We start from the raw sequence: 13,919 nt of genomic DNA, 5'->3' as shown, positions 1-13,919 counted from the left end.
CAGTATACCTACCTGGAGTGGAACTTGAGCCTGTAACCTTTTGATTCAGAAGCAAGAGTGCTCCCAAATAAGCTAAGTTAGCACAGCTTATTGGGACTCCATTTTACTGTGGGACCTTGCCACATCATTACGTTTTAAACTGATCACTTGTCGCATAGTCAGACATTTGGAAATGATACTATTTAATCGAAGTCTCTGATCAGGTTTTTTGGTGATACTGTTTCAGACCAAATCTTTGATGCTTAAAGACAGGCGCCTTATGTTGCATGTTTGAAAACTGTTGCTGATTATCTGGCATTGGGGACTGCTCTGGTCCCTCCCATACCCTAAACAGTGGCATTTAATCCATAATATCAATTACCTATTTTTTCTTCTCAGCATCCTCTTCACTCTAATTTCCGGTTATCACATCCCAACACTCCAAATAGAATAGAAACTAAATAAAGAATATGTAAAGATAACAGAAAACCTGGAGTTCCAACTTCCTCACAAAATAAAACTGGAAAAGTAATTTTCTACTTTTAACATTTATGTTCACTTGGCTAACAGATAAATAAAAAATAAATTAGGTTCCTGTCTGTCTGCCTGCTTTCTTTTCTTTTTTTTTATTGTTAAATCAACCAGTAAAACTAAAGCAATAAAACATTTTTTGGGGGGTTTTCTTAGAATGTGTAAAGCTACCACAGGAAACCATAAATGGGAGGTTATAACTGTTATTGTTTCCCTTTGGGAGTTACTTTGCTTAAAAAAAATTCACACCTCACAAAGATATCTTGTTATCTCAGTTCAGCGACTAGTTTTTTTGAAAAGGCAAAAGAATTACATGCAGAGAATGTTTTACTTCTTTTATTGCTGATAGAAAAGGAAAGCAAGCTGAAAACATACATTATAAACCATGTTTATTTTCATCCATTTTACCTTTGTTACTTACTGACGTTTCACTTGCTTCGAATAAATTTATAGTGATTGTCACTATTTAGAGTAGGAATAATGCTTCTGACAGAGCAAAGATTTGTGTAAGTTTAGGTAGATTCTCAAAACACAACTATTTTTAAATGTTGTCGGTTAGAAGGTGGCTGTGTAGATCAAGATAAGTGATCACGTAAAGGAAACAGACTTGAATGAACCTTTGAATGGAAAAACAACGGAAAAGGTAAGTATTCTCCATAATTTGAGCATGCTTAAAATCTGTAGATATCTGTTTCATGATGACTCTTTAAATACAAGATGATCAACTTATTCCATAAAAAAGCCACAAGGTCCGCAGATAATCTTCATTGGTCACATTTAGTTGTCAGTTGTATCAAGTAACAAAATGACCATTGTTGCTGATGAATTTAGAAATATGCTATTCATTGCTCTCAGTTTAATTAATTACTCTTACTTTTCTTGTTGGCATAGCCATTTTAATAAAAATCTCACTTTGGTGACATCAAGTTAAAGATTTAAAGGGGTACTGTCTTTCTGGGGAAATATTGTTTGGTGAATCTGTTTTTGTTTATTTGTTTTCTTGGAAATAGCATTTGAATGCATTGTTGTGTTACTTATACATGACGGCATTGTACAAAAATGGTACCTACTGTTCTGGCTCTCATCTCTTCCCACAAAAGAGATTGCCAGATATTTTTTATCATGATGACAATGCGCCTTTAAATTAAAGGTTGCCATGAAGCTGATAATGTTGCCCTGGTCCAGTGACGCTGGGACTGCAGCAAATTGAGCATTGGCCAAGCCTGTGCCCACAGAGGTGACCTTGCCTGGTAATGTGAGTTGAGTTACCACTGCCAAGCAGGTTACTATGCCTGGGAGCACCTTGGGAGTTAAAGCTGGAATGTCAGTCACCAGCACTAGGGGATACTGGATCTTATTTCTCACCAGGGTGTGCTTCACAGTGCCTTTGAATGTTGTATTCTTTTACCCTCTTCCTTACGAATCAAGCACATTGGACTTTCCACTCATGTCCACAAAGAAATATGAAATTAATTTCATAATTCACGTGAATGTTCTGGTAATTTACCCAGTTGATGCTGCATGTTTTCTGGGTTACAAACTGCACAGTTTAAGAGGGGGGAGTACAAAAGTTACAGCCAAGACTATTGACACGGCTGAAAAAACAATAATTTTTGCTCTCGAAGACAGCTTGATTTTCGTTGGTAACAAAGGCACTGATGCTGGTAGTAATTGTTTTATCTCAAGTGAATCAATAGCATGGATTTGGCGGAGGCAAAATAACTGGACTTTATTTTTAAATTAGATCATAGATTTAAAATAATTCGCAAAAGAACTAGAGGGGAAATGAGGAGAATTCCTTTTCACACAGAGAGTTGTTAAGATCTGGAACGCACTACCTGAAAGGGTGGTAGAATTAGATTCCATAGGAACTTTCAAAAGGCAATTGGACATGTACTTGAAGAGGACTAATTTGTAGGGTTATGGCGAAAAAGCTGGGGTGTGGGACTAAATTGGACAGCTCTTTCAAAGAGCCGGCACAGGCACGACGGGCCGAAAGGCTGCCTCCTGTGCTGTAAGATTCTATGAAGGGCTGCTGGCTGCCCATAAAGTGCCACTGTTTTTGTTAAAGACAAAGACTCCTTTGAAGAATTGGCCACTGGAGGTCAAACAGATGAAGGGGCATAAATGCTGGTTAGCCCTGTTGCAAGGACAGAGCCACCCAGGTGAAAGTGTAATTTTGACATATGGATGGTAAAATAGTCTTCAGAGATAGCGCAAATAGGGTTGCTAATCCTCCAGGATTGTCCTGTAGTCTCCAGGAATTAAAGATTAATCTCCTGGACACAGCTGAGAGAAACCCAGGAGAAAGATCATGGGGACATTAAAAATGTGGTTTTTTTTCATTTTCTTTGAAAACTTTTGGTTATCAGTTATAAAAATATTGGAGTTGGGGAAAAAGGCTGTTTCATTGACAGTCAAGAATCATCCAATGAGGTAATGAAGTGTATATTTGCTTTCCAATTGGCGTGGGAATGCAGTGTGCCACAAGAATGGACATGACAGGTGACCAAGTTTGCCGATGACACAAAGATAGGCAGCATTGTAAGCAGTGTAGATGGAAGCATAAAATTACAGAGAGATATAATAGATTAAATTAATGGGCAAAACTGTGGCAAATGGATTTCAATGTAGGCAAGTGTTAGGTCATCCAAGTTGGACCTAAAAAGGATAGATCAGAGTACTTTCTAAATGGTGAAAAGCTCAAAACAGTGAAGGTTCAAAGAGACTTAGGGGTCCATGTACATAGATTATTAAAATGTCTTGGACAGGTACAGAAAATAATCAGAAAGGTTAACAGAATGCTGGCTTTTATATCTAGAGCACTAGAATACAAGGGGGTAGAAGTTATGCTACAGCTATACAAAGCCCTGGTTAGACCACACCTGGAGTACAGTGGTCGGTTCTGGGCACCGCACCTCAGGAAGGATATATTGGCCTTGGAGGGAGTGCAGCGTAGATTTACTAGAATAATACCTGGGCTCCAAGAGTTAAATTACGAGGAGAGATTTCACAATCTAGGGTTGTATTGCCTGGAATTTAGAAGATTAAGGGATGTTTTGATCGAAGTTTTCAAGATATTAAGAGGAACTGATAGGGTAGATAGAGAGAAACTATTTCTGCTGGTTGGGGAGTCTAGGACTAGGGGACAAAGCCTAAAAATTAGAGACAGGACTTTCAGGAGTGAAGTTAGGAAACACTTCTACATGCAAAGTGTAATAGAAGTTCGGAACCCTCTTCCGCAAATGGCAGTTGATGCTAGCTCATTTGTTAATTTTAAATCTGAGGTTGATAACTTTTTGTTAACCAAAGGTATTAAGGGATATGGGGCTAAGGTGGGTATTTGGAGTTAGGTCAAAGATCAGCCATGATCTCATTGAATGGCGGAACAGCTCGAGGGGCTAAATGGCCTACTCCTGTTCCTATGTTCCAATGGCAGGAGCGTGGAGGTGGGGTGGTTGGAGGCGGCAGGTCAGATACTGAAACCTCCAGGAAGCCGTCCAAGCAGAGTTGGTAACCCCAAGCACAAAACGAGCAATAACGAATTGGCAGCCTGTTTTACACTCTGCTCGATTTTCTTTTCCATTGAAATCAGTGAAGTGAAATTCCTGTCTTTGCTAACTTTAATGAAGAAGTAGATCCAAAGAAAAAAAAAGCCAGAAGCACAAGCTGACCTGATAGATAAATATATAATGATACCATAACTGAAAGCAACATCACGGACAAGTGTCTATAACCTCAAAGGTTTCATCTGTCACACTCCTTTAAATGATCTGCAGGTGTCTCAGTATCAGTTAAAAAAGACTCTTGTGTGGAGCTTATTTTCCTATGACATATTTGACAAGTCACTCTAAAATTTGAAGCGATTTCTGAAATTTCCATGTCACTTGGTTATTACTTTTTGCAAGTTACTGCAATTGACAGTTCACTGAAAGGTTTGAATGGTTTTTGCAATCATTAATTGAGAAAATGTTTTATCGTTTACGCTTTAACTGAACTTAGTTTTGGTTAGTTCCAAGTGTATCCTAACCTTGGTGAAATGTGCCTCACCATTTATTTGATCCTGACTGTTTTTATGGAAGCAGTAATCAAATAAAAACACAGTATTGAGATCTGTTACAGTGTTCCTGGTGTTTGATTCAGTGTCACCTCCTATATATGTACTGCATGCTGTGATCTGGTAGATTGCAAAAAGCAACTAATAGCCGAGATCTGTAATAGGCTGTATTTTCAATGATGGAAAATGCATCACATTTTCTAGCATCCGAAGTGTACAGTAAACATTTATATCTGCTAAGTATTCTGTGTAGTATATGATGCATGTATCAGTACTACCTTTTACCGTCAATACCCGAGCTGCTGTTCTATTTTTATCTGAAATACAGGATGATTAGGAACTTGTGGATGCTCTTGTTTACATTCACCATATTGGAATCGACGGATGGAAACACCATTACATGTCTTCTGGATTCTTCAAATTCTCCAGGTTAGATACATTATTATTTCTTAACTGCTCAAACATTTGTATATTGTAAGATAGATTTTACAAATTTGTACTCCTGGTATGGAACTTCATGCATCAGGAGCACATAAGGGCAGTTTGAGCATGAAAGTCAAAACCCCTGGAGAAAGGTCAACCATGGTTCTCCATTGACCACTTCTGAAAGTGCGCATATGTGGATCTCAGGTGAGGACAGGATTGGAGTAGCCGTGATGTCTTCAATAGTCAAATGGTTGGTTTATACTCACATTCTGGACTCATATGTGAGGAGTATTTGGTTGGGTGAGGTATTGGAAAGTGGCTGGCACAACGTCTATGGAGCAGGAGGGGAAAAAAAAACTTCTTATCCAGTTCTCTAATCCAATCAAGTCCAAGCAAGAGTTTAACAGACTGGGACCGATTTTCATAAGGCCACATCAGCGTTACAGGGTGGTAATGGACTCAAAATGTGGTCAGTAGACGTATCGTCCTGGTAATGTCGATGCTCTGGCCGCTGCCACTTTTAAAGAGGCCTTCCCTTGGGCGGCTGCAGCATTCGCCTGTTACAGGTGGAAGTCCTCTTCACTATGCAAACCACGATCCTATGACATAGTTAAGACCCTGACTGCAATTTTCAGAGACACGTGGGTGTGCCATGCATGCTCCACCCATGTGTTTTGGCGTTCAGCAGCCTAACTTGCAGTCCATAAAGCGACTGCTGCAAGCCACTCCCAAAAATGGCCTGGAAAAGTTATCGTGTTATGTTTTTGTGGTGTGGGAGTGTTCCGCCTGGCTCCACAAAAATAATGCAGGCCACTGCTGGCCCGGGCTGACCCCCCTTCATGTTGACCTTCGCCCCCCCCCCCACCCAGGGCCATGTTCATCGTGATTGGAAGTTTTCTATTGTTTCCATTTATTAAATTGTCATGCAAAAGTCGCTCATTTAAAAACCACACAAATTTACTGGGCGTAAAATTCAACTTCGGCAGGACAGCAAAATGGGCGATAACGGATCAGCTGCCCATTATACACCCCGTTCGATTATCCTTTCCACTGAGTAAAGTATGGCCCTTATGGCATTGGAGAGAGAAATAACGGGCTTCTTGAGCCAACAGCCTTTTCCTATAACTAGAAATTATCGCAAGAGATTCCAAGGGCCCCTGTGATTATTCTAACCCCCCCCCCCACCATTTCATTGGCAGCAACAAAAGGTGCATTTACCTCGTTTTATTTAAGGAATCTTACAACACCAGGTTATAGTCCAACAAATTTATTTTAAAATCACAAGCTTTCGGAGATTATCTCCTTCGTCAGAATGGAGATAATCTCCGAAAGCTTGTGATTTTAAAATAAAATTGTTGGACTATAACCTGGTGTTGTAAGATTCCTTACATTTGTCCACCCCAGTCCATCACCGGCATCTCCACATCATCGTTTTATTTAAGCAAAGGAAATGAGCTTTGACATTTCAATGCAAAATCCTAACAAAGTAAAAGTTGTATTTTCTTGCGTGGAAGCAAAAATTCGTCAGTCAGTGCTGACAGTGTACCTCTTTCATTTGATTTTTAAAGCTGTAATATATAAAATTGGTTGGAGTGCCTGCTTGATATACTATATATAAAGGTAGTTGGGAGTGACTTTGCTGAAAGTGCAATGACTCTTTCACATCAATACTTAAAACTAATTGGGGCGGTTCCTTCATGTAATAGACAAAACTAGTTGGAGTGACTCTTTCCTATAATATATGTAAAGCTAGTTGGAGGAACTGCTGAAAGTGCCAAAGGATTTTAGTAACTTTTCCAAAATACTAGCATGTGTCATTGAAAGTGTTAATTATATGTTAATCATTCTGCACAATTTTATACAATGGCTGTTTTCACTGTATTAACATTTATCTGAACAGGAAATCACCAACATTATTTTCCATGCAGATTGTTTCGCAAAAGCACCAGAGAGGTACTACTATGCATCTGTGGGAGATCCTTTTGAATTGACATGTGAGCCAGATAATTTCACTGATACCAATTCCATGCACTGTGCGAATGAATTATTATGGTACAGACAAGACAAGAAAGGAAATTTTCAACAAATTAATGGCTGGAATGAAGTTATTAGTCAGGGAGAAAAACACTTCTCATTTTCATCAATCAGCACTGCTGATTCTGGCACTTTCCTCTGTTTTCTCAGGTATGTAAAATAACCTTAAATTTCTGATATCCAACTTACCAATACTCATTAATGGATTTATTACATTTGGTAATAAATCATATTTTTTGAGCATTTCAAGTTTATTGTAATTTGTACAAAAATAAACGGGGCTTAAATATATGTAGGGGGAATTAAATACAATTTGTGAACTTTGCTGATTCTATCTGAATACATAGGAACATAGGAACAGGAGTAGGCCATTCAGCCCCTCGTGCCTGCTCCGCCATTTGATAAGATCATGGCTGATCTGTGATCTAACTCCATATACCTGCCTTTGGCCCATATCCCTTAATACCTTTGGTTTCCGAAAAGCTATCTATCTCAGATTTAAATTTAGCAATTGAGCTAGTATCAATTGCCGTTTGCGGAAGAGAGTTCCAAACTTCTACCATCCTTTGTGTGTCAGGTAAGATATTCAGTTATAAGAATATAACAACAGGAACAGGAGTAGGCCTTTCAGCCCCTCGAGGATATTCCGCCATTCAATTAGATCATGGCTGATCTCCACCTCAACACCATTTACCTGCCTTTTCTTCATATAATTGATACCTTTATCCCAACAAATCTATCAATCTCAGTCTTGAAAATTTCAATTGACCCAGCATCCACACCCTTTTGGGGTGGGGGGGGGGGGGATTTCCAGGTTTCCACTACCCTTTATGTGAAAAAGTATTTCCTGATTTCATTCCTGAATGGCCTAGCTGTCATTTTAAGATTACTCACCCTTGTTCTGGATTCCGCCATCAGCAAATATAGTTTTTCCATATCTATCCTGTCAAATCGTTTTATCATTTTAAATATCCCGATTAGATCACTCCTCAATCTTCTATACTCAAGGGAATACAAGCTAAATTTGTTTTAATTTAAGAAGGTTAGGAGAGATAAAGCAGGAAATTATAGGCCTATTAGTCTAATGTCTGTTGTGGAGCAGTTACTAGAATCTGTTATTAGGGACAGAGTGACTGAGCACTTGGACAAATATGAGCTGATCAGAGAGAGCCAGCATTGATTTGCAAAGGGTAAGTCATGTCTAACAAACCTAGTTGAATTGTTTGAAGAGGTAACTAAAGTGGTAGATAAGGGAGTGTCTATGGATGTTATTCATATGGACGTCCAGAAGACATTCGATAAGGTTCCACACAAGAGACTGTAACAGAAATGAAAGCACATGGAATTGGAGGTAACCTCTTGACATGGGTAGGGAATTGGTTAGGAGGTAGGAGACAGAAAGTAGGGATAATGGGTGTGTAATTAAATTGGCAGAATGTGAATAGTGATGTCCCCCAGGGATCTGTACTGGGGCCACAGCTTTTCGCTATATAAATGACTTAGACGAAGCAATAGAGAGCCGTATATCCAAGTTTGCTGATGACACTAAGTTAGGTGGCACAGTAAATAGTGTAGTTGGGAGCTGAAAGTTGCAAATGGACATTAATAGATTAATTGAGTGGGCAAAACTGTGGCAGATAGAGTTTAATGTGGGGAAGTATGAGGTCATCCACTTTGAACCTAAGAAAGATAGATCAGAGTATTTTCTAAATGGCGAGAAGCTAAGAACTGTGGCGAAGCAGCGAGATTTACTGGTCCACATACAGAAATCACTAAAAGCTAGTGGACAGATATAAAAAATAATTAAAAAGGCTCATGGAATGTTAGCTATTATCTGAAGTGGGCTGGAATACAAAGGGGTAAAAGTTATGATACTGTTATATAAAGCTCTGGTTAAACCCCATCTGGAGTACTGTGTTCAGTTCTGGACACCGCACCTCAGGAAGGATATATTGGCCTTGGAGGGGGTGCACCGGAATGATACTGGGGCTAAAAGGGTTAAACTATGAGGACAGGTTGCATACACTAGGCTTGTATTCCCTTGGGAATAGAAGATTTGATAGGGTAGATAGAGAGAAACTATTTGCTCTGGTGGGGGAGTCCAGAAGAAGGGAGCATAACCTTAAAATTAAAGCTAGACAGCTCAGGGGTAATGTCAGGAAGCACTTCTTCACACAAAGGGTAGTGGAAATCTGGAACTCTCACCCCCCCCAAAAGCTGTTGAGGCTAGCTCAATTGAAAATTTCAAAACTGAGATTGATAGATTTTTGTTATTCAAGGGTATTAGGGGTTACGGAAACAAGGCGGGTAAATGGAGTTAAGATACAGATCAGCCATGATCTAATTGGAAGGCGGAACAGGCTCGAGGGGCTGAATGGCCTACTCTTGTTCCTTTGTTCCTAAATTTATGCAAACTTGCCTTATAAATTAGCCCTCTAAGTCCCGGTATCATTCTGGGGACTCCTGGCTCACCACATCTATATGCACTGTATGTTGCGTGAGCGGGAATTTTTGGTGAAATTCCTGTGCATTTGGGCCAGCTTCAGCCACAAATTTTATGTGCAAGTGGGGCGTGAACAGACAGCAGGAGTTGAATTTCCTGTAAGAGAAAAGAAAGGCTTCATTTACCAGGACCAAGTTCCATGAGGTAATTTCTCTCCAACCTGCACTTTTGCACAACTTCTGATGTCCTAGCTTGGTTCTGGCAGACACGTCAACCATCTACGCTTCATGCAGAAGTCAGCATTTTGAGATCATTATCTGCTTGTTTGTGTTTGCTGCTCCCCGCTTGGCCCCTTGGTACTAATCCTGACTCCAAGGGCATGATATTAATTTGGAAAAATGGGTGGATTGGGGGCAGGGTTGGGGGTGGGGGGGCAGTAAAAATTTTAAATATCTAAAACCCGCCCCCAACCTGTCTCCAACCTACCCAATTCAGGTTTTAACGGAGGCAGGCCGAGGGGCGGGTGAGCAACCCGTTCTCAGGAGGCAGGTTGGTCACTAAAAGCTTTCAAGGAGCTTGCGGGCCTCCATTTTGACAGGTTTTTTGTTTTTAACCCCTGGGGACTGGGATTCCCGGGCCTTCGACTTCATGCCACGTGAGAGAGGCGAGAAGGCCCGAAACTGCAGCTAAGTGCCTTTAAAGCACAGCTTGTGAGCCCAGAGGCCCAACAAGCCTACCTGCAGTGACCACCCCCACGATCTCTGGCCCCCCTCACTATCTCCGACTCCCCCCACCACGATCGACGATCCCCCCACGATCTCCGACCCCCAAGATGACCCCTGACCCCGACCCCCCCGATGACTGACCCCCTGATGACTGAGCCCCCCCCCCCCCCCGACGACTGAGCCCCTCGATGCTCCCCCATGACTGAGCCCCACCGAAGACCCCCGACGCACCCCCCCCCTTCCCCCCCAATCTAAGACTTACCATCCATTTCTTCCCTCTTCTCCCGTCCGACTGAGGCCAACCTGTCAATCTGGCTGGCCTGTCGGGCGGGAAACCGTACTTCCGGGTTTCCTGTCAGGAATTCCACCCTCCCTCCGCCCCCTTCCCAACTCCCTGATAAAATCATGCCCCAACTTTCTGCACTCTCCCAGCTCCTACTTGATGCTGCTCCTGCATCAGGGAAGGAATGCTGCTATGAATGGGAAACCTTGCAATAGATTTGTTAACCCATGAACATCCCTCACAGCAACAGGTAGAATCCAGGAACGGTGATGATTTCACAGGTGTGTTGTTGACTGCAGGAATCTCTAAGTACAGGCAAAGCATTCCCCAGACAGATGGATGTATGAATGGAGAGATAAAAGTCAACAATCAAGTCAACAGCTAGTGGGGTGTTTGGGGGTGGTTTTTCAGGGATGAAAGGAGAGGCTGGAGGAATTCATACAAAAAATTGAGCCTAGGAGTGGAGTCAAAGTATTGTCAATGGAGGAGAAGGAATTTTCTAATTTTCAATCTTTTTTCATGTGAATGGGGTAGAGGTCGGTCTAGGTTCACCGAAGTTGATGGTGGGTTTTGTTGACCGGAGGTTATTGGCTTAGTACAAAGAGGAGAAGAGTCAATTCTCTCTTAACTCTCAATTCGCTTTATTCACGTCGTTAGATCATATACATATAGCTTATGGGAACCTGAGCGGGGAGTCAGAAGGGAATAAGTTGAGAGCAGCAAGAGAGGGGAAGACCCAGGGGAAATCTACAATACAAATAGTACAAACAGTTGTTCAAGAACAAGTGAAAGGGAAAAGCGTAGAGCAGCGGAAAGAAAGTGTACTTTAGGCACGAGAGATAAAATAAAAACTAGAAGGTGCAAGGCGATTAACCCAGCATCAAAGCTGTGGCAGGCGGTTGGGAACCTGAGCAGGGAGACAGAGGAAAGCGTGTCAGGAAGGGACAGAAGGTATGGAGAAAAAGGTAAAGTGTTAAAAAAGGAAAAAGCAGGAACTAAGTGTCACAAAACATATTTGAAAGTTCTTTATCTGAATGCACATAGCATTCATAACAAAATGGACGAGTTAACAGCACAAATAACGACGTATGGGTATGATCTTGTGGCCATTACAGAAACATGGCTGCAGGGTGACAACGACTGGGAATTAAATATGCCAGGGTATTTAACAATCAGGAAGGACAGGCAGGAAGGAAGGGGAGGTGGGGTGGCTATGTTAATAAGGGAAGGAATCACTGTAATACAGAGAAAAGATATTGGGACAAAGGATCAGGATAATGAAACAGTTTGGGTAGAGATAAGGAATAATAAGGGGAAAAAAACACTCGTGGGCGTAGTATATAGGCCTCCTAATAGTTGCAACTCTGCTGGAAGAAGTACTAATCAGGAAATAGTCGGGGCGTGTAATAAGGGAACAGCTATAATTATGGGGGATTTTAACGATCATATTAACTGGACAAATCAAATTGGGCAGGGCTGCCTTGAGGAAGAGTTTATTGAGTGTATTAGGGATGGATTTCTTGAGCAGTATGTAACTGATCCTACAAGGGGGCAAGCAACCTTGGACCTGGTCCTGTGTAATGAGCCAGGATTAATTAATAATGTCCTAGTTAAGGATCCCCTTGGAATGAGTGACCATAACATGGTTACATTCCATATCCAATTAGAGGGTGAGAAGGTTGGTTCTCAAACAAGCGTACTGAGCTTGAATAAAGGAGACTATGATGGTATGAGAGCAGAATTGATTAAAGTGGACTGGGAAAATAGTTTAAAGGGTAAGACGGTACATGAACAGTGGTGTTCATTTAAGGAGTTATTCTACAACTTTCAAAAAAAATATATTCCACTGAGGAAAAAAGGGTGTAAAAGAAATGACAGCCATCCGTGGCTAAGTAAAGAAATTAAGGATAGTATCCGACTAAAAACAGGGACATATAAGGTAGCCAAACTTAGTGGGAGGATAGAAGATTGGGAAGTCTTCAAAAGACAGCAAAAAGTAACTAAAGGATTGATTAAGAAAGAGAAGATAGATTATGAAAATAAATTAGCAAAAAATATAAAAACAGATAGCAAGAGTTTCTACAGTTATATAAAAAGAAAAAGGGTGGCTAAGGCAAAGGTAGGTCCCTTAGAGGATGAGACCGGGAAATTAATGGTGGGAAACATGGAGATGGCAAAAATGCTGAACAAATATTTTGTTTCAGTCTTTACGGTAGAGGACACTAAGAATATCCCAACATTGGACAAACGGGGGGCTCTAGGGGGGGAGGAGCTAAATACGATTAAAATCACTAAGGAATTGGTACTCAGTAAATTAATGGGACTCAAGGCGGATAAATCCCCTGGACCTGATGGCTTACATCCCAGGGTCTTGAGGGAAGTGGCAGTAGGGATTGTGGATGCTTTGGTAATAATTTTCCAAAATTCTCTGGACTCGGCAAAGGTCCCGGCAGATTGGAAAACTGCTAATGTAACACCGTTATTTAAAAAGGGTAGTAGGCAGAAGGCTGGAAATTATAGATCAGTTAGCCTAACATCTGTGGTGGGTAAAATTTTGGAGTCTATTATTAAGGAGACAGTAGCGGAACATTTGGATAAACATAATTTAATAGGACAAAGTCAGCATGGCTTTACGAAGGGGAAGTCATGTCTGACAAATTTGCTTGAGTTCTTTGAGGATATAACGTACAGGGTGGATAAAGGGGAACCAGTGGACGTAGTGTATTTAGACTTCCAGAAGGCATTCGACAAGGTGCCACATAAAAGATTATTGCTCAAGATAAAGAATCACTGGATTGGGGGTAATATTCTGGCATGGGTGGAGGATTGGTTATCTAACAGGAAGCAGAGAGTTGGGATAAATGGTACATTCTCGGACTGGCAACCAGTAGCCAGTGGTGTTCCGCAGGGGTCGGTGCTGGGTCCCCAACTCTTTACAATCTATATTAACGATTTAGAGGAGGGGACCGAGTGTAACATATCAAAGTTTGCAGATGATACAAAGATGGGAGGGAAAGTAGAGAGTGAGGAGGACATAAAAAACCTACAAGGGGATATAGACAGGCTGGGTGAGTGGGCGGAGATTTGGCAGATGCAATACAATGTTGGAAAATGTGAGGTTATGCACTTTGGCAGGAAAAATCGGAGAGCAAGTTATTATCTCAATGGCGAGAAACTGGAAAGTACTGCAGTACAAAGGGATCTGGGGGTCCTAGTGCAAGAAAATCAAAAGGTTAGTATGCAGGTGCAGCAGGTGATCAAGAAGGCCAACGGAATGTTGGCTTTTATTGCTAGGGGGATAGAATATAAAAACAGGGAGGTATTGCTGCAGTTATATAAGGTATTAGTGAGACCGCACCTGGAATACTGCATACAGTTTTGGTGTCCATACTTAAGAAAAGACATACTTGCTCTCGAGGCAGTACAAAGAAGGTTCACTCG

General features: G+C 41.2%; 1 protein-coding gene across 1 annotated transcript in view; it reads left to right on the top strand.

Annotated features, from left to right (window-relative positions):
- The first annotated feature begins 974 nt into the window (after positions 1-974).
- The window catches only part of LOC137322954 (interleukin-18 receptor accessory protein-like), a 74,516-nt gene continuing 61,571 nt past the window's right edge, over positions 975-13,919 (top strand). Inside the window, exons 1-3 of the mRNA XM_067986213.1 lie at positions 975-1,153; positions 4,896-4,996; positions 6,922-7,177. Of these exons, the coding sequence (XP_067842314.1) occupies positions 1,134-1,153; positions 4,896-4,996; positions 6,922-7,177 (377 nt within the window). The 5' untranslated portion in view covers positions 975-1,133. The remainder of the gene's footprint in view (positions 1,154-4,895; positions 4,997-6,921; positions 7,178-13,919) is intronic.

This window comes from Heptranchias perlo, chromosome 6 (assembly GCF_035084215.1).
Source record: "Heptranchias perlo isolate sHepPer1 chromosome 6, sHepPer1.hap1, whole genome shotgun sequence".
NCBI classification, from domain to species: Eukaryota; Metazoa; Chordata; class Chondrichthyes; order Hexanchiformes; family Hexanchidae; genus Heptranchias; species Heptranchias perlo.
This window is presented reverse-complemented; position numbering and strand designations above follow the sequence as displayed.